We start from the raw sequence: 26442 nt of genomic DNA on the forward strand, positions 1-26442 counted from the left end.
TAGATTCAATAATTTATTTGTTTGTTTGAGACAGGGTTTTGTCTGTGTAACAGCCCTGGCTGTCTTGGAACTAGCTCTGTAGACAAGGATGGCTTTGAACTCCACCTGCCTCTGCCTCCCTAGTGCTGGGATTAAAGGCATAAGCCACCACGCCCAGCTTAATTCAAGAATTTAAAACTCTCTCTCACACTCCATTTTAAATTAATGTCTTATTAGTATTAAATTAATGTATTATTATTATTATTATTATTAGTTTTTTGAGACAGGGTTTTTTCTGGCTGTTCTGTGACTTGCTCTGTAGATAAGGTTGGCCTCGATTTCAGAGATCTGCCAGCTTGTGCCTTCAGGGTGCTCAGTTTAAAGGAGTGCACCACCATCTTCTGGCATCTTGTCTTTATTTTATTTTATTTTTGAGGCAGGGTCTCACTGTGTAGCTCTGACTGGCCTAGAACGCGGTTTGTAAACCAGGGAGGCCTCGAGCTCACAGAAATCCTCCTGCCTCTGTCTCTAGAGTGCTAAGGATTAAAGGGGCGCTCCTCCAGGTCTGGCTAAATTCGTGTCTTTCATCAAACTGTTATATGCACGTCTTTTTTGCACACGGAAAGAAGGCAGTGGAGCAGCTGTATCATCTTCAGCACATACTGTCTCCTTGATACGTCAATTGGTGGAGGAAAGTCGGTTAAAAAGAAATAGTAAGGGGTTCTCAGAGAGCCCCCTCAGAGAAGTGCCGGTCTCTCCAAATGGGCTTTCTTGCCCGGGACTCAGAAAGCCAACGGAACTCAGATGTGCGAGGCCGGGGAGGAGGTCGAGCCAGCGCACAGAGGGCCGCCCAGCTGCGGGGGAATGGTTTGACTGGGACACAGGGCCGCGAGGAGGCTGCCGCGATGCTCCCGTCTTTGCAGGAATCGCTGGATGGGGATGAAAAGGAGCTGGAGAGCAGCGAGGAGGGTGGCTCTGCGGAGGAGCGGAGACTCGAGCCGCCACCCAGCAGACACTATTGCCTGTACAGCTACTGCGGAAGCAGGTGCCCGCATCCTGCCCGCTGCGCCCGCGGCCCCGCCGCCCCGCCGCCCAGCCTTGCGCCCCGAAGCCCCCACTCGCCATCTCCTCTCCCAGCCAAGGTCTCTGGCCCAATGGGCCCTCCTGGCCTCAGTCGGTTCTTCAAGGCTCGTCTGGGCTTTTATGCCCTGCACTCCCAAGCCTTCTGCCCTCTTTTAGCCTGTCACCGCAGCCCCTGACATTTATTCAGCGCATTCCTTCAGTGTCTGTCCTCTGCCCTCAGTGGCTGTTCCCAATTGCGTTCATTTCTACTACACACTTTCATCCCTGCCCTCTAGTTTTCTCCTTTCTTGCTGCCTTTCTCTCCCCTGCCCACCCACTGCTGACTTTCCAGGAGCCCTTGTGGCCCTGGAATTTTTAAGGTGTGTTTTATATTTTTAATTATGTGTCTCTGTGTCTGTGTGTGGGTATTCGCACATGCATGCAGGTGCCTACTGAGGCCAGAGGCATCAGATACACCTAGAACTTGAACTTGAGTTATAATTGATTGTAAGGTGCCCTAAGTGGGTAGTGGGAACTAAATTTGAATCCTTCCCCAAGAGTAGTTAGCGCTCTTAACCGCTGAAATATCTCGCCAGGCCTTTTTTTTTTTTTAAATTAACTAATTTTTCTTAATTAAAAAAACTATGTGCATTTGTATTTTGCCTGCATGTATGTCTGTGTGAGAGTGGTTGAGCCCCTGGAACGGGTTACAGACAACTGTGAGCTGCCATATGGGTGCTAGGAATTGAACTCAGGTCCTCTGGAAGAGCAGCCAGTGCTCTTAACGGCTGAGCCATCATCTCTCCAGCCCTTAATTGATTTTTTTTTGTTTGTTTTTGTTTTTCAAGACAGGGTTTCTCTGTAGCTTTGGAGCCTGTCCTGCACTAGCTCTGTAGACCACCTGCCTCTGCCTCCCGAGTGCTGGGATTACAGGCGTGCGCCACCACCGCCCGGCTCCTTAATTGATTTTTAAAGGGGAATTTCTTCAAACTTTCCAGACACTAGGTCTTTTCTCCACTTATTAAGTATGCTGGAGAGAAAGGGGGCTCTTGTCAGCACTCTTTCATGGGGCTTCTTTGTCTTGTAGCATTGTAGTTGATCCCTTGCTTTTGCCCAGCTTACAAGGGCTGGATACTCTGATTGACAGCACTGTTTGTTGTGTTGCATCTTGCAGACTGACACAGCATCGAGGGGATAGCGATGATGGACGTTCAAGTGGCCTAAATGCAGAAACTCCCTCTGGTGATGATTTCAGGTAAAAACAGCTAAGCATGATTCACTCATGGGCTTTCATGATCTGCGCTTATCTGTAGATATCCCTGGGTATCCTGTGGCTACGGAGCTTTCTCTGAGTCAATCATCAGCTCCTCCTATCCCCTAGGAACCTCTTCTGATTCCCTCCTCCTTGGCTCTTTCACTCAAGGCAGGGCAGATGCAAATACTGATAACGCCCCTGCAATTAGCCAGATAGAATTCTTTTGAATTTCTTGATTGGAACTCCAGTAAAAACTCAACGTAATATTTTTATCAAGATTTATATTTAAAAATAAAGTGGAGGGGGTAGGGGTAGGCCAGGAGCACATGCCTTGATCCCAGCACTCAGGAGGCAGAGGTAGATGGATCTCTGAGTTTGAGGATAGTCTGGTCTACAGAGCGAGTTCAAGAATAGTAAGGACTATACAGAGAAACTCTGTGTCAACAAAACAATTAAATAAAAACAACAGCCAAACGTGGTGGCATTCACCTGTAATTCTAGCACTTGGGAGGTGGAATGCAGGAAGATTAGGAGTTCGGTGTCAGGCTGGCGCGATCAGTGTCAGGCTTAGTCTATAAAGTGTATGAAGACCTAATTTCAATTCCCAGAATCCAGGTAAAAGCTGAATAGAGTGGTGTACTTGGAGTCCCAGCCCAGGGTAGACAGAGAGAGGAGGATCCCTGGATCTTCTTAGCTGGCCAGTCCAGTCTAAATCCACAAGCCCCAGATCCCAGTGAGAGACCCTGCCTCAAAAAAGGTAGACAGTGCTGGGCGGTGGTGGCGCATGCCTTTAATCCCAGCACTCGGGAGGCAGAGCCAGGCGGATCTCTGTGAGTTCGAGGCCAGCCTGGGCTACCAAGTGAGTTCAAGGAGAGGCGCAAAGCTACACAGAGAAACCCTGTCTCGAAAAACCAAAAAAACAAAAACAAAAAAAGGTAGACAGCATCTGAGGAACAGGTTGACTTCTAGCCCCTATAAGTATGCGCACATGCGTACACAAATGTCCCTGCACACACATGAATATGCATATCCATGTATACACACACACACACACACACACACACACACACACACACACACGAAAATAGTTGAAGGTCATCCTCAGTTACACTGTGAGTTTGAAACAGACTGAGCTACATGACACTCTTATCTTTAAAAAAAAAATGGGGTTGGAGAACTGGCTCAGTGGTTAAGGGAACTGGCTGCTCTTCCAAATGCAATGTGCAGCACCTACATGGTGGCTCACAATCTTATGTGATGCCCTCCTCTGGCCTCCACAGACACCAAGTACACATTTGGTGCACAAATGTGCAGACAAAACAGCCCTACACATAAAATAATAAAACTGGAAAAAAAAAAAAGAGAAAGAGGCAAGAGACGTGGCTCAGTGGTAAGAACACATACTACTTCAGAGGACGCAAGTTCAGTTCCCAGCACCCAGGTCAGGTGTCACGACCACCTCTAACTCCAGATCCAGATTATCTGACACTCTCTTTTGGACTCTGAGGACACCCAACCCCGTGTGGCATACACTCATACAGATACACAGACATACACACACATATACTTAAATAGAAATAGCAATAAATCTTTTTTTTTTTTTTTTTTTTTTTTTTTTGGTTTTTTGAGACAGGGTTTCTCTTCATAACTTTGCGCCTTTCCTGGATCTCGCTTTGTAGACCAGGCTAGCCTCAGACTCACAGAGATCCGCCTGGCTCTGCCTCCCGAGTGCTGGGATTAAAGGCGTTCGCCACCACCGCCCGGCTAGCAATCAATCTTTTAAAAAATTCTAAAACATCAATAATAAGCAAACAAAAACCCACCAAAATAGGTCCAGTGAAATGTCGCAGCAGGCGAAGGCACTTGCTGTCAGGCCTGATGAGTTGAATTTGATATGCCGAATTCATAAAGTGGAAGGAGATAACTCACATGGATCTGTCTGCCTCTGCCTCCCAGTTGCTGGGACTAAAGACTTATGCTGCTACACCTGGGGAGGTAATTATCTTTAAGGAAAATTTGGCTGAGTTTCAGAAGTTTCAGTCCGTGGTTTCTTGACCCTATTGCCTGTGAGCCTGTGGCAACACAGGAGTTCATGGCAGGAGCGTGTGGCAGAAGAGCTTGTGAACCCCATGGCAGCTAGGAAGAAAGGGAAAATGGGTGAGAGGCAGGCAAGCTTTCAGCCAGTTGGCCAACCAGTTAGGATTCTGATATGTTATTAAGGTCATACTTCAGTGACTTAGTGTCCTCCTAAAGGTTCGAATACTTCCAATACCAATATGGTCTGTGAGCCTTTTGGGGGACATTCCAAATCTAAACAATAACATTCACCAGCAGGGGTCCTCAAGTAGACAGCATTCCTAAGAGAGACCCTAAAATTGGTATGGCAATACACAGCTGTGATCCCAGCACTTAAGAGAGTGGAGCAAGTTTGAGGTTAACCTAGGCTATGGAACTAGTTCAAGACCAGCCTGGGCTACATAGGGACGCTGTTGAGGGAGAGCCTGAGGCCCTGGCTTTGGTGCGTTATGTGTGATTTATGGGTGTGTGTGTCCTACTGGTAAGGAACGTGTGTCTTTCATTTGTCAAGCCTCTCCTTGGTGGATACTAATCTACCATCGGAAGTGGAGCCAGAGCTGCGCGGTTTCATTGCTAAGCGTCTTTCCAAGGGAGCGTTCTTTGAAGGGCTGGGTAATGTTGCATCTGTAGAGCTGAGGTAAGTATAAAATGTGCTGTCTCCTGTGTTTTTGATTTCTGAGCTAAACATGAGAAGTGTGGAGAAACTCGGAAAGATCTAGACCTGCAGAAAACATCCTTGTTTTCTGTTTTCCAGCACCTCCTCCCCTTCTACTCCCAGCCAGAGTGATGAATCTCACACATCAACCTTGTGAAATTAGACTGAGTGAGATTCTGGCACGTGGATGTACTGTAGTCTGTTTTATACTTAGACAAAAGATTCCAGGGCTGGAGATGGAGCCCTGATGTAGAGCACTTACCTAGTGTGTGCAGAGCTCTCTGTCCCATACATAGCATCATTAAAAAAGTTAATTACTGCCGGGCAGTGGTGGTGCACTCCTTTAATCCCAGCACTTGGGAGGCAGAGGCAGGCGGATCTCTGTGAGTTCGAGGCCAGCCTGGTCTACAAAGTGAGTTCCAGGACAGGTTCCAAAAGCTACACAGAGAAACCCTGTTTGGGAAAAAAAAAAAAAGTTAATTACCAAAGTGGAAATTATATGCCTACAGTTTGTAATGTGCTTTTACAATTGCTGATGTAGTTCTTCTTACAAAGGGCAGTTATCTTACTTTCCAGTGAGGAAGGAAACAGAGAATTGGAAGCCCAAGGTCACAGGGAGGTCAGGTCACAGGTACCCTCAGCCTGATCCCAACTGTCTCGCTGTTACACTCCTTCAGACCACACATTTGTTCAAATATAGTTTCCCTTACAAGTATGCACCTGTGGCCCAAGGATAAAGCTACTGGATGTGCCTGGCACATCAGCATATAACAGCCATGACATGTGAAGGTTTAAAGGACGGGGAACATGCTTATTTTTATGAACGATTATTCTGTGAACAAAGCTGAACTTTGTGTGGATTTTTCTTTAAACAAGTTTTAAATTTTTTATTTTATGTGTATGGTTGGTTGTTTTGCTTGCATGAATGTCTGTGCACAAGGTGTGTGCCTGGTGCCTGCAGGGCCCAGAAGAAGGTGTCGGATCTCCTGGAACTGAAGGCACAGATGTTTGTGAGCCACCATGTGCTGGGAATCGAACCTGGGCCTTTTAGAAGAGTAGCCATTGCTTTCTTAACTGCCTAGCCATCCTCCAACTCCTAGATTTCTCACATGAGACAGCAGAATTCACTGACCCTCTGTTAGAGGCTGGTTTGTGTGTTGAGACAAGGTCTCACCATGGAACCTGACTGGTCTGGAACTCACCATGTAGACCAGGTTGTTCTCGAACACACAGAGATCTGCCTGCCTCTGCCTCCCAGTGCAGGGATTGGTGTGTTTAATTAAACCTCACCTGGGGTGAACAGTCATGCTTCTCCGCTAAGATGAGTAAGAGGAGGCTGGGAATCTCTGCATGAGTGGGAGATCCGAAAGTGTTACCAGGCCAAGACCAGGGTTCAGAGCCATCTACACAGCGAGGAGCGTGAGTACCAGGATATGCCACTTTCCTTTCTCTTTCTTTTCTAGAATTCCAGGTTACCGCGTTGGTTGTTATTACTGCCTTTTCCAACAGGAAAAACTGCTTCCTGAAATAGCAGCAGTGGAGCCTGAATATAACCCTTCCGAGTATGTGGTCTGCTTCTTAGGAGGGTCTGAGAAAGGACTGGAGCTATATCCTTTCTTTGGTATTTGAGGGTATCAGGAGGGAAAACATCGGGGGAAGGCACTGGTAGCTATCACCCTGCCCCCACCTTCTCCACCCTTAAGGGTGTGTCTGAACGTCGATTGCGGCCATTTGCCTAGGCTTGTTTCGATCCAGTTTGTAGTATTTGAGACACTTTGTCTTTCTCTCTCTCTTTTGTTTTCCCCCCCAGAAAGGATCTACTTTGTAGTCCTGACTAGCACGGAGCTCACTATGTAGACCAGGCTGGCTTTAAACTTAAAGAGATCCACCTGCCTCTGACACTGAGTGCTGGAATTAAAGGTGTATGCCACCGTGTCCAGCTGAGACCTTGTATTTTTTTTCCTTTTTTTTTTTTTTTTTTTTTTCTGAGCCAAGTTTCTCTATGTAGTCTGAAACTGGCTGTGCTGGCTGTCCTGAAACTCTCTCTGTAGACCAGGTTGGCCTTGATCTGCCTGCCTCTGACGCCCAAGTACTGGGATTAAAGGCCTGTGCCACTACCACCAGCTGGCAACCTTGTATTTCTTGCTGAGAGGTGAAATACTGATTGGTCATTCTATATCTCTTCCTTAAGAACATACTTTCAGGCTTGAGTTGGACAAGTATATCCAAGGGCTGAAAAACCCCATGGATTGTGAGGTAAGATGACCGACGTGGGTTTTCTAAGACACAGTGATGAGCACACCAGGACTGCTGTACTTGTCGGTCCCTCGGCAGCCACCCGACACTTCAGTTCTAAGTTCCTCCCCTTGTGGGCGTGGATGAGCGCTGTGGGATGCAAGCAGGGGTGCAGCTGTGTTATAGGTGCCGAAGGTTTCGTGGTTCTGCTTTTGATGTGTTGTGTTGATGAAAACTTCAGTGTTCAGTCGGATTGTGGAAATCCACCCCTGTCATCCCAGCATGTGGGAGGCAGAGCATGAGGCTGGCTTAGCTTACACAGTGAGTTCCGAGCCAGCCAGAGCTACATAGCGGACCCTGTCTCAAAAGGAAAACAAGGAACTAGAGGGATGGCTCAGTGGTTAAGAACACTGGCTACTCTTCCAGAGGACCCAGGTTCAATTCCCAGCACCTACATGGTGGCTCACAACTGTCTGTAGCTCTAGTTCCAGGGGATCTGACACCATCCTCTGGCCTCTGCAGTCACCATATACATGTGATACACAAACATACATGCAGGCAAAACCCCTGTACGTATAAAATAAAATAAATCAAAAACCAAGCACAGCTGGTGAGAAGGCTCAAAGGTAGATGTGCCTGCCACCAAGTGTGATACCCAGGACTTACAGTATGGACAGAGAACTGACTTACATGGCTTGTTCTCTGACCTCCACGTTTGTGTGGCACATGCATGAACACACACAAAAATAAATGTAAACCTATTTCTATGCACACAAGATCTATATTTTGGTTAGCCCTAGTGGTCCATGCAGCCTATGGGATCAGAGATATGCTATGTCGTAGTCTAAGATACCAAGTTTTAAAAACATCCCATTTTTATTACTCTTTTATGAATTAGACATGTCCATATTGACTAATTTATCCAAACCTGTCAAAACTGTGCTTTGAGGGAGTTTAGTGCCAGCCACAGCAACAGAGGGTTAGACAACCACCAGATTTCTGTGAGAGCCTGTCTGAAAAGACTACACCTTTAGCTTGCAGTAGCTGTTAGTCAAGATGTTCATATCACGTGTAGTGATAGTTCTTGTACTTACAAGCTACTGCAAGAGCAGAGGAAAGGACAGCAGAGCTGTGAGCCAACAATTTGAGGCTGGGGTTCTGGACTCCCAGACTGGAGCTCTTCCTGTGTGACAGTTGTCTAGAGAGCCAGACATACTCATGGGGTCATGTCTGATAACTCGTGGGCTTCCGTACTTTAATCAGTTCCTTGTATACCTTCTTTTTTTTTTTGTGTGTGTGTGTGTGTGTGTGTGTGTGTGTGTGTGTGTGTGTGTGTGTGTGTGTTTGAGAGAGGATTTCTCTGTGTAGCCTTGGTGCTGTCCTGGATCTCACTCTTAGACCAGGCTGGCCTCGAACTCACAGAGATCTGCCTGTCTCTGCTTCCGGAGTGCTGGGATTAAAGGCCTGCGCAATCATGGCCCTCATATCCCTTCTAATTCCCATTCTGAGTATGAACATGCTGACTACACTCTGTTTGTTCAAAGTCAAGGTGGAAAATGAGAGTATGTAGAGCAGTGGTTCTCTACCTGTGGATTGTGACCGCCCCCCCCCCCCCAACAAACCTCTATCTTCAAAAATACTTACTTTACAATTCATAACAGTAGCAAAATTACAGTTATGAAGTAACAACAAAAATGATTTCATGTCGGGGGTCACCACAATATGAGGAACTGGTTTAACGAGTCACAGCATTAGGAAGGTTGAGAACCACTGTCTTAAAGAATCTCTCCAATGAGGGTGAAGTACAGTGAACATTTACAAAGAACCTTGTTCCTTCAGTCATAATTCCTTTTTTTGAGACGGTATTGTTCTGTAGTCTGTCTCACAAACTCACTTTGTAGTCCAGGGTAGCCTTGAACTTGAGATACTCCTGTCTCAGTCTTCCAAGTGTTGAAGCTACAGGTCTGCACCAAGATGCATGGCTCATAACTCATTTTATTAAGTTTATTGTGAAAAAAAAAATGGCCAGGCAGTGGTGGCACACACCATTGATCCCATCACTCGGGAGGCAGAGACAGAAGAATCTCTTGAGTTCTAGGTCAGCTAGGGCTACACTGGTTTTTGTCTTGGAAAACCAAAAAAAAAAAAAAGGTGGTGGGGGAAGACAAAGAAAGGATGGCGGGCAGTATGTGGGAGGTTTAGGATTGCAAGTTCAAGTCTGGCCTGCACTACATGGCTAAACCATGTCTCAAAAACAAACAGAAAAGGTACCTGTCCTAGTTTTTGTTTTCCAGCTATCAGGAGTATATTGAAGCGGGGTCGGGGGTGGAGAGACGGCTCGCCAGTTAAGAGCACTTGCTACTCTTTCAGAAGGCCAGAGTACAGTTCTCAGCACCAAAGTCCAATTGTTCATCACCACCTATAACTCCACTTCCAGAAGATTCAACACCCTCTCCTGGACTCCGGGAGGCTTCCAATAGAACATACACACATATAAACAAAAAATAACAATTTAAAAATTGTACTGAAGAAGGGGCTAAGAAGATGGCTTTGAGGACCTGAGTTTGGACCCCCAGTGTCCACATCTAGAAATTCTGGGTGTGGTGACATGCACCTGAAATCCCAGTGCTGAAGTGGTGGACAGGCAGATCCCTGTACCTCATTAGCTAGCCATCCCAGCCAAATCAGTGAGCTCCAAATTCAGTGAAAGACCCTGTCTCAAGAAAATAAGAGGGCTGGAGAGATGGCTCAGCTCTTCCAGAGGTCCTGAGTTCAATTCCCAGCCTGGTGGCTCACAATAATGAGATCTGGCACCCTCTTCTGTCTTGCAGGCCATACATGCAGGCAGAATACAGTATACATAATAAATAAATATTTTTTAAAAAGAAAGAAAATAAGATGGGGAAGTTGGAGAGATGGTACCTGCCACCAAGACTGATGACTTGAGTTCATCTCCAGCACCCACATGGTTGAAGGTCAGAATTGACTTCTACAAGTTGTCCCCTGATCTAAACATAGACACCATGGTGCACACGTGTCCTCCACCACCACCTACCTCCAAAAATCTCATTTACAAAATGAAGGTGGAGAGCAGTTGAAGAAGACACCTGATGTCAACCCTGAGCTTACACATACACACAAATACATACACCACGCATACAGAGAAAGAGTATATTGAGAAAAAAGTCCACTAAGGTAGAGGCTTTTATGATATTAAAGCAAATGACATTCTCTCTCGATCTAGGAAAAGAGCCTGGGGAATGATGTAAAATCCTATCTGAACAGCTGGTATGAGGATGTGGTGTGTCCGATCCAAAGGGTAGTTCTTCTCTTTCAGGAGAAACTGACCTTTCTGCTACATGCCGTAAGTATTGCGCACCAAAGAGCATCCCCAATTAGAATCTCCTCAGCAGACCGTGAATCACTTAAAACATACTCATTTTCGCTAAACGTAACTTTGTCCTTCCTGAATATTCCTTCAGACTATGCTTGCTATTTAGACCACATCTTTTTTGTTTGTTTGTTTTCAAGACAGGGTTTCTCTGTAGCTTTGGAGCCTGTCCTGGAACTCACTCTATAGCCCAGGCTGGCCTCAAACTCACAGACATCCCCTGGCTCTGCCTTCCGAGTGCTGGGATTAAAGGCGTGCTCCACCCACACCTTATTGACTCCTATCTAGAAAGTTTTAATACTAAGGTGGGGTTGAATGTCAGCTGGATCTTTCCATTAGAAAGATGCTTCCCATCAGGTGTGCTGGTGCATGTCTATACTCACAGCACTGGGAAAACAGAAGCAGGAGGATAAGGTAAGGCTAGCCTCAGCTACAGAGAGAGTTTGACACCCACCTGATTTATGTGAGACCCTGTCCCATTAAAGATGCCAGCTGGGTCTTCACAGTAAAAAAAGTAGCCGGGCAGTGGTGGCGCACACCTTTAATCCCAGCACTCGGGAGGCAGAGCCAGGAGGATCTCTGTGAGTTCGAGGCCAGCCTGGTCTATAGAGCGAGATCCAGGACAGGCACCAAAACTACACCGAGAAACCCTGTCTCGAAAAACCAAAACAAAAAAACAAACACACACAAAAAAGTAATAATCTTTTCTTTCTAGCCACTTTTTAAAGACAGGACCTCCCTGGGCGGTGGTGGTTCACGCCTTTGATCCCAGCACTCAGGAGGCAGAGGCAAGCAGAGCTCTGAGTTTGAGGCCAGCCTGCTCTACACAGCAAGTTCCAGGACAGCCAAGGTTACACAGGGAAACTCTGTGTCAGGGAAAAAAAAAAAAATTAATAAAAAATAAAGAGAAGGCCTCACTGTTCAGCATAGCATGGCTTAACTTTTTTTTTTTTTTTTTAAGAAAAGATGTAAATTATTTAGTGTGTGTGTGTAGAGAACAGAGGACAGCTTTTGTGAGTTCTCTTCTTCCACCTTGTTTCTGTGTGGCGTACTAACAGGCTGGCTGGCCCTCGAGCTTTCTGCTGATTGTGTCTCTGCCTCCCATATCACCGTGAGTGCTGGGCTGGTGCATGCCCCAGATCTGGCTTTTTATGTGGATTCTGGGGATAGCACTCAGGCTGGCTGGCTGGAACAGCTAGCACTTTTACTCAACTGAGTCATTTCCAGCTGACTCCAAACTTTCAATCTTACCTGCCTCAGCTCCTCGAGATTACAGACCTGCCCAACCACACCTCCCTGAAATAATGACTGTTTGAAATGCTGGGAATCAGGCCATTTCCAGAATATCTGAAAAGAAAAGCAAAATGCAAAGTAATTTTAACTGTGTGACAGCGTTTGGTCCCCGCACAAGCCTGATGACTGAGACCAATCCCCAGATCCCACAAGGTGGCAGGAGAGAACTGTGCTGACTTCCACTTGTACTCCTTGACACTTTCATTCACACACACACACACACACACACACACACACACACACACACACACACACACGCGCGCAAGATAGATTTGGGGGGTGGTGTCATAGACCAGGGCACTTGCTGCCAAGCCTGAGAACCTGAGTTCCATCCCTGGATCCTTCAGGCTGGAAGGAGAGCACTGATTCCTGCAAGTTGACCTTTGACCTATAGAGTGAGTTCCAGGACAGCTCTAAAGCTGCACAGAGAAACCCTGTCTCTCAAAACCAATAAAATAAGTAAATAAACAAGGCATCACCGAGCAGGGCTTTAGCTTGTGTAGGGTGTAGGAGGTCCTGGTTTAATCTGCAGCAATGGGAAAATCAAGTTGGCCTTCAAATGTTGCAGGCAGCCACTGAGCAAAAGGTGTGATGGGCCGTGTTCATTAGTAACCATGTGTGATCACACGGTGGACCATGCATTGGGAGGGGAGTGGTGGGTCAGTGAGGAACAGAGGAGGCATGTATCAAACTGGTGCCCTCTCCCCCTCTCTCATAGGCTCTAAGCTATACTCCTGTTGAGCTTAAAGAATCCGATGAAAAAACAAAGACAGACATTAACAGGTAAAGAAAGCTCTTCCCCGGCGAGCCCAACAGCCCCGTTTGAAGCTCCCACCCCTAGGATAGAATGCGTTTGTTTTCTCCCGTTCTGCAATGCTGTTGGTGGAAGAGGACTGGTATGTGTGACAGGTTTCTGAGTGTGGCCAGTCTCCAGGGACTGATTCACGAAGGCACCATGACGTCTTTGTGCATGGCCATGACAGAGGAGCAGCATAAGTCTGTGATCATCGACTGTAGTGGCCCCCAGCCTCAGTTCCACAATGCAGGTGAGTCGGAAACAGAGGCAGTGTTGGTGGGACCCCTGCACTGAAAACACGTGACACAGACATGTCCTTCTCATGCTGAACTAAGCTTGCTGAAACCTTGATTCAAGAAACACGGGACTCGAGTCATGCCTCGTAGTCTACTTTGTGCATAAGAAAACTCACATGTGTGTACACAGGAATAAATACAAACATGCTCATAAAGGCATTTAAAATTTTTTTTATTTTAAGACAGGTTCTCACTGTATAGTCTAGGTTGGCCTTGAGCTGACAATATCCCTGCCTAGCTCTCCTAGGATTACAAGTGTGCTTCATATAAAGGCTTTTTTTGTTTGTTTGATTGTTTTTGAGAAAGGGTCTCATGTAGACTATATACTGGCCCTGAAATTCTAACCCTTCTACCTCTACCTCTCAAGTGCTGAGATTATAGACACTCAATCACTATGTCTGGTTTACAGGCATTTTCTCTTTGGGGGATTTTTTTGTTATTTTGTTTTTCCAGATTGTGTAGCCCTGACTGTCCTGGGGCTCACTCTGTAGACCAGGCTGGCCTCGAACTCAGAGATCTGCCTTGCTCTGCCTCCTAAGTGCTGAGATTAAAGGCATGTGCCACCACCGCCCAGCTTTTTTTGGTTTCTCTGTGTAACAGCCCTGGCTGTCCTGAAACTGACTTCGTAGACCATGCTGGCCTTGAACTCACAGAGATCCGTCTGCCTCTGCCTTCCAAGTGCTGGGATCAAAGGCATGCGCCACCATTGCCCAGTTAAAAAAATTTTTTTTTTGGCATTTTCTTTTTGTTGTTGTTGTTTTGTTGTTGTTGTTTTTGTTTTTGTTTTTTTGTTTTTCAAGACAGAGTTTCTCTGTGTAGCTTTGGAGCCTGTCCTGGAACTCACTCTGTAGACCAGGCTGACCTCCCAAATGCTGGGATTAAAGACATGTGCCACCACTGCCCAGCTTGGCATTTTCTTAAGAAAATCTTTTTTGTTTTGTTTTTTGGTTTTTGATTTTTTTGGTTGTTGTTGTTTTTCAAGACAGAGTTTCTCTATGTAACAGCCCTGGTTGTCCTGGAACTCACTTGTAGACCAGGCTGGTCCCAACTCAGAGATCCACCTGCCTCTGCCTCCCAAGTGCTGGGATTAAAGACGTGCACCATCACACCTGGCCAAGAAAATCTTTTGAGTGTGTGTCTGTGTGAGTGATTGCAGGTACATGTGTACCCTAGCACACATGTGGGGACTCACAGGACAACATTGGGGGTCAGTCCTCACCAAACAAGATAGTTTTTATTGGCTGCTCTATATGTCAGTCTAGCTGGCCCTCAAAGCTCTAGGGATTTTCCTCTCTATGCCTTTCATCTCAACATAGGAACAGCGGGATTTCATATTCACACTTCTGCATCTGGCTGTATGTGTGTGCTGGAGACCTGATCTCAGGACCTCATGCTGTCATGGAAAGTACTTTATCCACTGAGCCACCGTCCCAGCCCTAAAGGCATTTTTAAACATGTATTTATGTTGGTTTTTTTTCCAAGAGAGAGTCGTCGTCGTCCCCCCCCCCCAAGACAGGGTTTCTCTGTAGTTTTGCGCCTTTCCTGGAACTCACTTTGCTGGAACTCACTTTGTAGACCAGGCTGGCCGAGAGTTTTACTGTGTAGCCCCAGCAGCCCTGGAACTTGCTCTGTAGACTAGGCTGGCCTCAAATTCAGAGATCCACTTGCCTCTGTCTCCTGAGTGCTGGGATTAAAGGCGTGTACCAACACATCCTGCTTCTAAAGGCATTTTTTTGATATAACAAATTGGAAACAACTTAAATGTTTAACAACAAGAAATCAATAAACTGGACTGGAGAGATGGCTCAGGAGTTAAGAGCACTGGCAGTTCTTCCAGAGGACCTAGGTTCAGTTCCCAGCAACCACATGATGACTCACAACCATCTGTAATGAGATCTGGTGCCCTCTTCTGGCTTGCAGGCATACATGCAGGCAGAACACTGTATATGTAATAAATAAGTAAATCTTTAAAGAAAAGATTAAAAAAAATCAACAAATTGCTAATTCACACAATGGAATATCGAGCGGCTAAAATCAAGCTAGAATACATGTTAAAATGTCTCTGAAACATACTGTTTAGTGAAACAGCCACTAAGAAAAACACTCAAAGCCTTACCATATACAAAACATTCATCTATAAGGTAAAGGTAGCTAGCCAAAGCTTAAAGCATATACAGGAATGATGGTCCTTTCTGCTGGGATAGAGGGACAGGTGATGATGGGGCTTCAACTGCTTGGGCGTTTCTTACCATGTGGTAAGCTTAACTTATTTTTGAAGTCGCAAGGGAAGTTTTAAATAATTAATTATAAATGTTTTTATAAAGAAATTTATGGGGCTGGTGGCGGTGGCGCACGCCTTTAATCCCAGCACTCAGGAGGCAGAGGCAGGTAGATCATTATGAGTTCAAGGCCAGCTTGTTCTACAGAGTGAGTTCCAGGACAGTCAAGGCTTACATAGAGAAACCCTGTCTCAGAAAAGAAAAATTCATGTGCTACGACTGGATAGATGGTTCTGTGGTTAATAGCATGTGCTGTTCTTTCAGAGAAAGAGTTCAGCCAGGCAATGGTGGTACAAGCCTTTAATCCCAGCACTCAGGAGTCTGAGCCAGGCGGATCTCTGTGAGTTCAAGGCCAGCCTGTTCTACAGAGATCCAGGACAGGCACCAAAACTACATGGAAAAACTCTGTCTGGAACCACCCTGCCCCCCCTCCCCCCAAAAAAAAAGAAAGAAAGAAAGAAAGAAAAAGAGTTCAGTTCCCAGCACCCATGTTGAGGGATCTAACACTTCAGGCCTCCTAGGGCACCTGTACACACACACACACACACACACACACACACACACACACACACTCATAATTGAAAATCATAAAAGTAAAATCTTTTAAACTGACATACATGTGCTTTGTGGTACTTAATTTTGTTTATTTACTTTTGCTTAGGAAGCAACCGTTTCTGTGAAGACTGGATGCAGGCTTTCTTACATGGTGCTGAAGCGGGTAACCCTTTTCTTTTCAGACAAGTCCTGGAGAACTTTAAACTAAAGGTAAGCCATATACAGTGTATCTGTTCTGAATCTGATTACTGCAAGTGGTAGCATCAGTGATTGGCTTTTACAGTCACAGTGTTCTTTAAATGGAGCCCACAGCACTGGAGTCACAGAAGGCACCTGCCTGCCGTCCAGCAGCATTGCATGCATGCAATTTCATTTGCAATACTTGGTGGTGAATTGCTTGTTTATATTTAGGGGATACGAAGCTGATAATTTGTGATGCATATCAGTTACAATACACAAATGATTTCAAAGTCTGGTAGGTGAGTACTGTCACCTTAGGAGATTTTTAATTTAAAAATATTTTTTTTTTGATATTTCAAGATAGGGTTTCTCTGTGTAACAGCCTTGGCTATCCTAAAACTCGATTTATAGACCAGGTTGGCCTTGAACTCAGAGATCTACCTGCCTCTGCCTCCCAAGTGCTGGCATTAAAGGTGTGTGCCACCAAGGCTTGGTAGGAGACTTTGAAAATTCTTTTTAAATGTGAGATTCTGTTACACCAAAGGCAAAGCATACTAGCAATAGGAATAAAAAAACAGGGTGTTTTTAAAAAGCCCAACATTCGCCGGGTGTGTGGTTGCACACTTTTAATCCCAGCAATGGGAGGCAGAGACAGGCAAACCCTCTGTGAGTTTGAGGCCAGGGGCTACACAGTGAGACCCTATCTCACAACAAAATAAAACAAAAGCCAACCTTGTCAACATACCCTGAGTGTCAGCTTAAGGGGGCATTCTTCAAGCCTCGTCATTATCTCACTAAACAGATTAACTGGGTAATCTTTTCCTAGGCCATCCAAGACACAAACAATTTGAAGAGATTTATCCGACAGGCAGAGATGAATCATTATGCTTTGTTTAAATGTTACATGTTCCTTAAGAACTGTGGCAGTGGAGATATTCTTTTGAAGATTGTTAAAGTGGAACATGAAGAAATGCCCGAAGCCAAAAGTGTGGTGGCGGTCCTTGAAGAGTTCATGAGAGAAGCCCTGGACTGAGGTTTGGGTCATGACGTACTGAGGCTGCGTGTGTGTGTGGAACTAGCTGTCATCATTTGTAGGGTTGTGCTGCTCCTAAGATGGCTGGAAACACCCGGGTTCCTTCTTCCTTTTGTACTTTTTTGTTTAACGTAATTAAACACAAAAATCCACAGATTATCTTCAGAGTCCTAGGCAGATAGTATGTATTACAATTGTGGAGTTTTGCTACATTGCTAGTCTCATAAATTTTAAGCTTCAAACATGTGCTGCCTAAAAAGCTCTGGAGGTGATTTTTGGCTTCTCAGGACCTTCCTGGAATATTTAGCAGGTTTTTCTCTTCCAAAAAAAAAAAAAAAAAAAAGGACCTCTTTCTCAATAGACTGTAGAATTTTTTGAACTATATGATCCCAGTAAAATGTGATGACACATGCCTGTAATCCCAGCTACTTAGGAGATTGAGGCAAGAAGTTTCTGCAGCTAGAGTTTTCCTGGTCCTGCCTGGCCTAGGGCCAGGACAAATCTCTCTCACCCGCCAGTCCTGCAGCCGCTCAGACCCAACCAAGTAAACACACACACACAGAGACTTATATTGCTTACAAACTGTATGGCTGTGGCAGGCTTCTTGTTAACTAGTTCTTCTATCTTAAATTAACCCATTTCTATTAATCTATAAGTTGCCATGTGGCTCATGGCTTACCGGTATCTTAACATGTTGCTTCTCATCACGGCGGCTGGCAGCGTCTCTCTGCCTCAGCCTTCCACTTCCCAGAATTCTCCTCTCTCCTTGTCCCACCTATACTTCCTGCCTGGCTACTGGCCAATCAGTGTTTTATTTATTAACCAATCAGAGCAACACATTTAATACACAGAATATCCCACAGCAGGTTTCAAGTTCCAGGCCAGCCTGAGCTACAAAGTGAGTTTGTGTCCAGCTTGGACTACATAGCAGTCATTATCATATTGGTCTTACTAGCACTCCCATGCTGTGTCAAAGACAGATCTGTTTGTCCTGTGGGTGCCTGATACAGACTGATCGTTGGCATGAATGATGAAACCACTTTTTTAAAGCCAACATGAAAATAAATCATGAGTGTATAAGAGTTTAAAAATGAGCCGGGCGGTGATGGCACATGCCTTTTATCACAGCACTCAGGAGGCAGAGGCAGGTGGATCTCTGTAGCATCAGGCACACATGTAATTTACAGACCTACATGCAGGTAAAACACACACATAAAATTATCTAAAGACCAAAAAAATAAAAGAAAAATGGATGTACTAGCTTCAATATGAAAGTCTCTCGGATGAAAAGCTATTGCAGAAGTGGCCACATCTTTTACAGGTAGTTATTTGTCAGGAACCTGTATTTTCTTCCTTTTTTATTTATTTATTTTTTTAAAGATGAAAATGCTGGGGTTCTTAAACAGTATTAAGGAAAAACAAAACAAAACAAAACAGTAAACACAATAAATATCCTTTACAAGCAAATATAAGAATATAAACTGGCTGGGCGGTGGTGGCGCATGCCTTTAATCCCAGCACTTGGGAGGCAGAGCTAGGAGGATCTCTGTGAGTTTGAGGCTAGACTGGACCACAGAGTGAGTTCCAGGACAGGCACCAAAACTACACAGAGAAACCTGTCTCAAAAAACCAAAAAAAAAAAAAAAAAAAAAAGAATGAAAGAAAGTAACCTGGAAGCCAGAGGAGGTCGGAGCTCTGTGAGTTCAGGGCCAGCCTGATTTCCTGATTTAATAGCAAGTTTCAGGTCAGTCAGGGCTACATATTGAAACCCTGTCTCAATAAATAAGTAATATTTTAAAAATTTTAAAAATGCAAACAAATTCTTCCTATCACAATTGCTCATTGATTTTAGTTTGGACCTGTGTAACAAGCCTTGGATTGTTTTACCCTGAATCAATTGTAAGTGCCCTTGGGTGGCCCTTTCTAATTCCCATGGATGCCAGCTGCATCCACACCCATGGTTGTTCTGCATAGCTCTTTAATAAATCCATTTGATAATGACTTTGGTTTAGAAAATCAGAAGCCTTGTGTTCTCACTGCCTTCAGGATGCTCAGAGGAGCAGAAGCCTGTAAAACTGAGGAACTCTTAACTGCCAAGAGCTGAGTTCTAACTTTCAGAGTGACTGAGAGTGGCCTTCTGCCTTCTCTCCCTAAGTCAGTCCAGGAACATGACTCACCACGCCCTTTCTTTTCCTTTAATGAGAAATACAATTTAGGATCTTCATAAATGCTTTCATATGCTTTAAAGTTTAATAACTTGAATTATAGGCAGTATAGAAAAGAATCGAAGTAGCATTTTGATAGCCTCTGAGGATAGTCAGCAGCTCTGCAGCACTTTTCTGGAATCTTCCTAATGCACTTGGCCATGTTGACATCATTTTGTAATGAGCAACATTAGGACATCAACGTCTTGAATCTGTAAAACAAAAATTTCATTTTCAAATTCACAATCAAGAGTCTGTGGCAAATGGCCTTTAGAAAATAAATGTAGTGGCCAGGGCACTGTCTCAGCGTAAAGAACTTGCGATGCCAACATGAGGACCTGAGTTTGATCTTGAGAACCTCCATAGAACGTCCAGTGTGGTAGCATGTGCTTGTAACCCTAGCGCTGATGTGGCAGGGCAGTCCTGCCGGCCAGCCTAGCTGACTTGTGAGCTTCAGGCCACTTAGAGACCTTATTGGAAAACAAACAAAAAATGAGCTGGAGGGATAACTCAGTGGATAAAGGCCCTTGCCGCCAAGGCTCATGGCCTGAGAGCTATCTCCAGAATCCATGCACCGGTGGAAGGAGAGAACCCACTCCTGCAAACTGCTCTGATCTCTACACATGAATCCCTCAGAATGAACCAATTAACAAACAGGAAAACAAAAGGGTAGATAACTCCTGAGGATTGATGTCCCAGGATTGACCTCTGACCTCCATCAAAAACAATGAAAATAGAAGTGAATGTTTCACCCAAAATAATAATAAAAATAAAAGCAAAATGCATTAAATCACTTGTCGATATAGGCAAAGTATAACTCTGTTTATTTGTAGGTACTTTCTTTGCAATGTATATAGTAGTCTTATGTTTAAAAAGAAGTCTGTGATCAATTCTGTACCGCTATTAAAGACAAGGAGAAAGATGTCATGGAATTGATTATCTTGTTGGTCCTGAGAAGAAACAGCTCATGACCCGAAACCTGTACTGTATTCAAATTTTAATAAGTGAGTGTATTAAATTTTAAAGGTTTAAAAGTGATGTTCAGACATGTAATAAACTTGTGCTTGTGTGCAACACACAGGAAATATATGCTTGCCTTGTACCAAAAGTGTAACTATATTTGTTATAATAATAAAGCACAGCTTCTAATCAAGGCAGATATTTTTTATCCAATTGAGTTCAGTTCACACCTTCAGTAATTTCCAGTAAGTTTATGGGGAAATTATACCTTTTATATACACCCACACCACACCCACACACATATACGTAGACCTACACTGAGGCATGTGTGGAAAAATTCTAGTCACCTGTTGGAATGCACAAGGAAGGAGTAAACAATTTTTATCATGTTTTATTTGTGGTCTAAAACAGTTTCACCTGGGACTGGAGCGATGGCTCAGAGGTTAAGAGCACTGGCTGCTCTTCCAGAGGTCCTGAGTTCAATTCCCAGCAACCACATGATGACTCACAACCATCTGTAATGAGATCTGGTGCCCTCTTCTGGCCTGCTGGCATACACACAGACATTATACTGTATCCATAGTAAATAAATAAATCTTAAAAGAACAAAACCGTTTCACCTGTAGGACACAGGTCCTTTCCTCTCTCACACACATTAAGAGTGACAGAACTATGCTGGACTTGGGGGTGACAGGGAGGTGTGTGTGTGTGTGTGTGTGTGTGTGTGTGTGTGTGTGTGTGTGTGTGTTTGCATGTGTATGTGGAGACCAGAGGACCTTGGAGATGGCTTGTCAAGTAGGCTTGGCTGGCAGGCCAGCGAGTCCCAGGGATTTGCCTCCTCAGCACTGGGATGACAAGTGTGCACTACATCTGGATTTTCCATGGGTACCTGGGATTGAACTCAAATCCTTGAACTCACAGAGATCTACCTGCACAAACCATTACAGCCAGCCAGAAACTGCCTCTTAACATATGTATGAGATTAATTCCCTTTACATCCCATGCAAATATCCAGGGACCAAGAATACAAATTTTGGCCAGGCGGTGGTGGCGCATGCCTTTACTCCTGGCACTCAGGAGGCAGAGGCAGGTGGATCTCTGAGAGTTCATTCAAGGCCAGCCTGGGCTACAGAGTGAGTTCCAGAACAGCCAGGGATTCACAGAGAAACCCTGTTTCAAAAACACCAAACCACTACATACATACATATATATATATATATATATATATATATATAAACTTTGGAACCAGATGGCCTAAGTGTGGCTACAGCTGTACTATTTCCTATCAGCAAGTAACTAAAAAGTCTTCCATTGTTGTACAAATACGAGATTGTTTTGTTTATAAGCATTTCACATAAAGCAGCTATGAAAACGGCCACGTGCGGTGGCACACTCCTTTAATCCAAGCACTCAGAAGGCAGGAGCAGGTGAATCTGTGTGTTTAAAACCAGCCAGGCGCCGGGCGGTGGTGGCGCACGCCTTTAATCCCAGCACTCGGGAGGCAGAGCCAGGCGGATCTCTGTGAGTTCGAGGCCAGCCTGGGCTACCAAGTGAGTTCCAGGAAAGGCGCAAAGCTACACAGAGAAACCCTGTCTCGAAAAACCAAAAAAAAAAAAAAAACCAGCCAGGCAAGCCAGGGCTACACAGTGAGACCCTGTCTCAAAAGCAAAACAAGTGGGATGGTTGTGGCACACTCCTTTAATCTCAGCACTCAGGAGGTGGAGGCAGGTGGATCTCTGTGGGTTCAAGGCCAGACTGATCTACAGTGAGTTCCAGGGCAGCCAGGGCTACACAGAGAAACCCTGTCTTGAAAAAAAAAAAAAAAAACCAACACAAAACATTAGCTATGAAAAGGTCTACCTCACTGTTAGCATAAGTAGGGACTTAGTAAACTGTCCCTTCCCCCGGACAGGGTTTCTCTGTACAGCCCTGGCTGCCCTGGGGCTCAGGTCTGTTCTGTGTCTCTCGAATTGAAGATGTATGCCTGGCTAGTTTTCTTTCCTCCGTCCCTCCCTCCCTCCCTCCCTCCCTCCCTCCCTCCCTTCCTTCCTTGTTTTTTTCTAGACAGGATTTCTCAAGATTTTTTTGTGTAGCTCTAGCTGTTCTGGATCTCGCTCTGTAGACCAGGCTGGCCCTGAACTCACAGAGATCCACCTGTCTCTGCCTCCTGGGTGCTGGGATTAAAGTCGTATGCCACTACTGCCCGTTGTTTTTATTTTTTATTTTATTTTTTTATGTGTAGCCCAGGCTGGCCTCAAACTCGTGATCCTCCTGCCTCTGCCTCCTTCAGCAAATCCTACCAGTGTGCACCACCACAACCAGCTGTTTTCATTTTTTAAATTATCATTGGTAAGCATTTTAGTAAGTTACTTGATGAATGAGAATCTGACAGGAAGAAACAGAAAAGGGGAAATGGGAGGAGGCCAAAGGCAAACTTAATTAGTTTTGGGATGGCTCCCACATTGTTTGGGAACATTTTTCAGTAATACACAGGAAATTGATGTGAAGGGAAACGACCCCCATTCTACACTTTACAGGGCAATTTAACCTTCAAGCATTTGGTACATGTTAACTCGGACACAGTTGGCTCTTTCAGGCCTCATCCACGCAAAGCCAGCTCAGCTGTTAAACTTCCGAAGTCCCAGGCTTTGCCCTGAGCATAGATGCTACTTTCATGTCCCCTTCAGGCTATGAACTTGACCATGCCCTGTTCTTCAAGATTAAGTTGTTGATGACCCTAGGACCTAAAGACTAGGCTTACTGGGGTAGAGAAAGAGGTCTCCAAGGCATTTCAAAGACTTCTCTAATAATAGCAATCATATATTAATCATACACATGATTATATATATGTAGTGAGTGAAGTCCTGAGTGAATGTGTGTTGTTGACATGGGCAAGGCCATGTCAAGGACCCCAATGTGTCAGCCCCAAGGGAGTGGCAAAGCCTTCTCTGGGTGAGGCCCAGAGGGATGGCAAAGGTTTGCTCTGTGTGTGAATGTAGACAGTGTGTGCCGACAATGTCCACCACAGCTTTTGCTCCCCCCCCATGTCTATGGCCTGAAGACTGCACCCCTACTGAGACCATGCCTATCTGAGATTAGGTACCCCTGCCTCCTTGTTCAGCTGGATGCCATAACCTGGCTTCCCTGTTCAATGGTATATAGTAAGCACTCCGAGCTTGCGGGGCAAGGTTGCGGCTTCTCCATCCGGGACCATCCGATCTCAGCTTCTCTGTCCTGGAGTTCATGTGTTTGCTCTTTCTTCATTCCCTTGCCAACTGTCAATCCCTAGAGCAGTGCAGAGTGAGGCACTTATGAGAGCTGGAGGAGTGGAAGGGAAGCCAGGCCTGAGGGGACACCGGCACCGAGCTTGTCACTCGAGCTAAGTCCCCTAACTATTGGCATCCACCTCCAAAACTGTCCGGGAAGCTCCCTTCATGGGTGTAGTATGGGCAGAACAACTCACTCAGGGGAGTTTTCACCAACCACTTAGGGAAGACTAAGGAAGACAGTGCCAATCACCGGCACCAAAACCCATCAACCCACCATTACCAGTTTTCTCCACTCACCCACCATGAGCCAGGCCCAGACAAAACACTTCCATGGCAGCCCTTGTGGTCACTTCCTGAATAACCGATAGCTTAAAAAAAAAAAAATCTTTAATGGAATCTGTGCTCAAATAATATGTTACAACAAAAATATACAGAATGTACACAATACAAAAATATTTAGAAACCAACATTGCGGCCAGTGTTCTGTTTTTCACTTACTTAGTCCTTGGAGGGGCAGCTCACCGTCGGGCACTGTTTTTAAGGCAGAGGAGAGTCAACGCTTTGCAGCCAGCCCTGGGAAGCACCCAGCACTGGGCAATCCTCATTATCTGCAAACTGAATTGGACACTGGAGGAAGATCTGGGTTCGGTGAGCCATGCCTCCGCTAATGCTCTAGGCAAGAATGGCTCACATGGAAATTGAGAGTCAAAAGAGCCCCAGTAGGGAGCTTTTCCTAATTAAAAAAACGAGTGATGAATGGTGTCATTAAAGCGAAATCACTCTTTTTGGAGGGCCTGGTCTCCCTTCCCCGGTTTCCACGACTCCTCTCCCCTTTAAAAGCAAGCGAGCTTACATAGCTGCTGTTTGGGGATTCCCCAGGCCAACCTACAGCCACCAGCAGGAAGAGTGCTACTGCCCCCTGAATCCCAGCCCTGACTGGCCATACTGGAGAAGAAGGGGTGAGGGACTCAGGAGAGTGGAGACCAGGTGGGAACTGTTGCTGGAATGGGAGGGGACCCAGGAGCCAGGAGCAGCGCCCACCCTCCTGCTCTTGCTCCTGTGTGCTCGGCCCCTCACTTCCCAGGCCGTCGTTCCTCATGCTGGACCCTCAGGGGCTGGGAGTCCCAACGCCAATATAAAGGTCATTGGCCTCCCAGCCTCCGCTTAGGGGATCCCAGCATCTGCTAGTGCCAGCCTGAGTAGACTGTCTTGGAGGGGGACAGGCACTGGGTGCCTTGCCAAACTCCTGCTCTTGCAGCTCAGGCTGCCCGGAATGGGCAACACAAGGCCATTCTCTCAACCACACTTCCAACCCCCTTCCAGATCTAACCATCTCAGTCTACAGCTGCTCTCACACTGGACACTCACCCAAGCTCTTCTCTGGGGCAAAGCTTTTCACCAAAATATCTTTTACTACATACAGCTTCCTTGGAGAGATGGCCATAGCATCACTGTCCTGGGCTTTCTTTCATCCCAAAGACTCTCTTCTACAGGAGGCAGAACAGACACGAAGGCTACCCCAGAGGGAACCAGAATACAGCTGGGCAGTCCCAAAGGCCCTGGTGGGGCTCTGGTCTTCCCTCTAGCACGGACAATTTTTCTGCTGGTCGATGATGCTCAGGAAGTGTTTGGGAGGGCCAGATGGGAAAGAGGGGGTCAGTTATGCTAAAAGCAAGGCCACTGAGCAAGCACGCTGCAGTACACTGAGGATATCCATCATTCCAGCAATCCCTTACAGACACCCTCATGTGTACACTGTCCCCACTTCCTCCCTCTGCAGGTTCTGACTTGCCTGACAGTACACACACACTCGTACATGTACACACACACACACACACACACACACACACACACACACCCCAAAACCCTGTCTCCACACCCAAAAGAGAGGCACAAAGTAGGGTCAGGGCAGTAGAGAGGAAAGAAAAGACCCCAAAGTCCAGGTAGGGCATGGATGTAGGAGTGATGGTATGAGATGCCAGCATTCACAACTCCAGGCAGGAAGAGGGAAGATTGGTCCCGGGCCTTTCCCAAGGGGAACGTGGGATGAAGTTCTTTGCCTCAGGCATGGGGCCCTCTCACAGATCCCCCAGGGCAAGAATATAGCATCTTCCTGCCCTACCCAGTCCTCGGGGCCATGCTACTGCACCCATTGACAGGATGTGAGCCTGGGGTGCTCTGGGCTCCCCCAGATCAAAGCCAGCATGTCTACTGCCAGAGCACCAGACCTTGAGCTGCAGAGAGAACATGATCTAGCCTACAGTCACCTCTGGGCTGGGGAAGGCCTGCCTGGCTGTGGCTGCCCTCAGAACTTCTCTGTATGCCAGCGTCTCTCCAGGCGGAAGACCAGGAAGAAGGCTGCTTGCTCACTCTGCAGCAGTAAGAGGGGAGCACATGGGACAGCTACCCTCCCCAGATCCAACCCCTGACCCCCGCATCATCAGATCAGCCTCGGAAAATGACAGCAGCTGCATCCATCCCCTCCCCCATCCTTGTAAACTGAACACATATACCCCGGTCCAGAGTCTCCTGCTCCCCCTGGTCTTGCTGAATTGGCGATGAGAAACAGATGCAGGTGCTTCCTCAGGATGCTTCTGCTTCTTCCCCTCCCCGCCTTGGTCCTCCAGTCCCTTAGGGGGGCGGTGGCAGCTTCAAGTCCAGTAGAGTGTAGGCAAAGATGTTCCAGAAGACAGCGAACAGCACGAAGATGGTGTACATGGTCACAAAGATCCACCACAGCGACTGGTCCTGCAGTCTCTGCTCATAGTTCCTTAGAACCACAACCCCCAGGGTGATGCCCACGGCCACGCCGCCCAAGTGCGCCACAAAGCTTGGGTGGGGGCACGGGGGATAAGCCGATGGATGAAAGCGGAGCCACACAGCCCTACCGAACTCCATACTCACTGCAAAGGGAGGAGACAGAG

At 46.1% G+C, this 26442-nt stretch overlaps 2 protein-coding genes and 1 long non-coding RNA gene across 4 annotated transcripts in view; 1 reads left to right on the forward strand and 2 right to left on the reverse strand.

The window, feature by feature from the left end:
* The first annotated feature begins 842 nt into the window (after positions 1–842).
* Positions 843–20442, forward strand: CUNH17orf75 (chromosome unknown C17orf75 homolog). 2 transcript variants are annotated; one of them, XM_052759926.1, is made up of 10 exons: positions 843–1121; positions 2216–2296; positions 4884–5009; positions 6491–6634; positions 7226–7283; positions 10507–10626; positions 12665–12729; positions 12856–12992; positions 15979–16082; positions 16879–20442. In XM_052759926.1, the coding sequence occupies exons 1-10, from the start codon at positions 913–915 to the stop codon at positions 17083–17085; spliced, it is 1251 nt and encodes a 416-aa protein (XP_052615886.1). In that variant the 5' UTR covers positions 843–912; the 3' UTR covers positions 17086–20442. The 2 variants fall into 2 exon arrangements, with proteins under 2 accessions (XP_052615886.1, XP_052615885.1); XM_052759925.1 differs by having other exon boundaries at positions 844–1024.
* On the reverse strand, positions 17408–21869 carry LOC128123481 (uncharacterized). The gene is made up of 2 exons (XR_008222673.1): positions 20667–21869; positions 17408–19501 (listed from the first exon to the last, which is right to left on the reverse strand). It is a non-coding gene; the product is annotated as an uncharacterized LOC128123481 (long non-coding RNA).
* Positions 21870–23891: 2022 nt separating this feature from the next.
* Rhbdl3 (rhomboid like 3) overlaps positions 23892–26442 on the reverse strand; it is a 52290-nt gene continuing 49739 nt past the window's right edge. The window contains exon 9 of the mRNA XM_052759927.1: positions 23892–26421. Within this exon, the coding sequence (XP_052615887.1) occupies positions 26150–26421 (272 nt within the window). The 3' untranslated portion in view covers positions 23892–26149. The remainder of the gene's footprint in view (positions 26422–26442) is intronic.

The sequence above is a fragment of the Peromyscus californicus genome, unplaced genomic scaffold, assembly GCF_007827085.1.
Source record: "Peromyscus californicus insignis strain IS unplaced genomic scaffold, ASM782708v3 Scaffold_3__1_contigs__length_106647218, whole genome shotgun sequence".
NCBI lineage: Eukaryota > Metazoa > Chordata > Mammalia > Rodentia > Cricetidae > Peromyscus > Peromyscus californicus.